We start from the raw sequence: 1,579 nt of genomic DNA on the forward strand, positions 1-1,579 counted from the left end.
AATTCTTCATGCAAATAACAATCGTATTCCACTAATAAAACCGAGTTAATTTCAGAGTGAAAAGTGTAGCGTCATGGAAACACCACTTCCGGATACAACAACGTTTCACAATGAATCTGCCGTGGGAAAACAAATATCACTATCTCTACAGATTACCTTTGGCATCACTTACGGGATTATAGCTATCATCACACTCGTGGGCAATTTATTGGTGCTCATCGCCGTTTTAAAATTTCAACGTCTTCAAATTCCAACGAACTACTTTGTGTGCAGTCTTGCTTTCGCTGATGTGACAGTCGCCATTTTAGTGTTACCACTGTCTTTAATTTATGACCTTACAGGTGGTGAATGGTGGTTCGGCTGGGTGTTTTGCTATTTTTGGCGGTCTTGTGACGTCATGTGTTGCACAGCATCTATTTTGCATTTATGTTGTATTTCTCTAGACCGCTATTGGGCAATCACTAAGCCGTTTGCCTACACTATGAAAATGTCTAAAGGAAGAGTAGCTTGCATGATCATAACCGTCTGGTTTTGCAGCGTTTGCATATCGTTTATTCCGTTCTATTTAGGCTGGTTCACCGACGATCCAGACACACTATATACAGATACAGGCAAATGTGATTTAACAGTTAATAAAATTTACGCTGTACTTTCTGCAATGACATCTTTTTATATTCCATTTATCGTCATGGTATTTTCATATGCAGCCATTTTAAGAATTGCGAAAATACAGGCAAATGCCATAAAAAAGAGCATCCCCAGACACAGTTATACCGGTGGTGGCGGGCCAGAAAAATACGAATCTGCGGCTAGTGATAGAAAAGCACTGAGGACCCTCGGAATAATAATGGGGGTGTTTATTGTTTCTTGGTTACCGTTTTTTCTAATGTATATAATTATGCCCTTTTGTTCTGAGTGTGAAATATCTCCGTTGGCAATATCGGTTATTACATGGCTTGGTTATGGCAACAGTTGTATGAATCCTGTTATATATGCATTTATGAACAGGGACTTCCGTCTGGCTTTTAAGAAACTTCTCACTTGTTCTGTTTCATGAATTTTCATTTTATATATTTAATTAATTTGATTGACTCAATAATTATTGTACATTTTTATTTAGTAAAAAAAAAACATTTCATATTTTATAAAGAAAAAAATGCAAACTAAATCCACGAAGAATCTTTGAAAATTATTTATTTTAAACCCTACATTTTATTAAAAGGAAGACATGTCTTCTGAAAATATGGCTCCTTAATGCCATGGTCTCTCGCATGCAAAGCTCTTCTGTGATCTTCGAAAGGACATTTTTCAATGTAATCTTCTTCAAACTGCACAAACTTATTCTAATGTATTGTATATGTCTTGAAAAGAGAGAAAAGAATAACAAACTAGTCTAATATTTCAAAATGTTTGTTTGTCATTAATCTTTTTATTATCTATTAGGCTGTGAGTTGGTACAGGTGTCAAAAATTTATAATTATGTACACCAACGTAAATGATAAATATATATATATAAATATATATATACATACACGTGCGTGTGTATTTATATTTGTGTATATATATGTGTGTATATATA

General features: G+C 34.3%; 1 protein-coding gene across 1 annotated transcript in view; it reads left to right on the forward strand.

Annotated features, from left to right (window-relative positions):
• The window catches only part of LOC106884275 (tyramine receptor 1), a 3,901-nt gene extending 2,494 nt beyond the window's left edge, over positions 1–1,407 (forward strand). Inside the window, exon 1 of the mRNA XM_014935567.2 lies at positions 1–1,407. This exon is cut by the window's left edge and continues 2,494 nt beyond it. Within this exon, the coding sequence (XP_014791053.1) occupies positions 74–1,057 (984 nt within the window). The 5' untranslated portion in view covers positions 1–73 and the 3' untranslated portion in view covers positions 1,058–1,407.
• Positions 1,408–1,579: the final 172 nt, after the last annotated feature.

The sequence above is a fragment of the Octopus bimaculoides genome, chromosome 14 (genome assembly GCF_001194135.2).
Source record: "Octopus bimaculoides isolate UCB-OBI-ISO-001 chromosome 14, ASM119413v2, whole genome shotgun sequence".
Taxonomy (NCBI): Eukaryota; Metazoa; Mollusca; class Cephalopoda; order Octopoda; family Octopodidae; genus Octopus; species Octopus bimaculoides.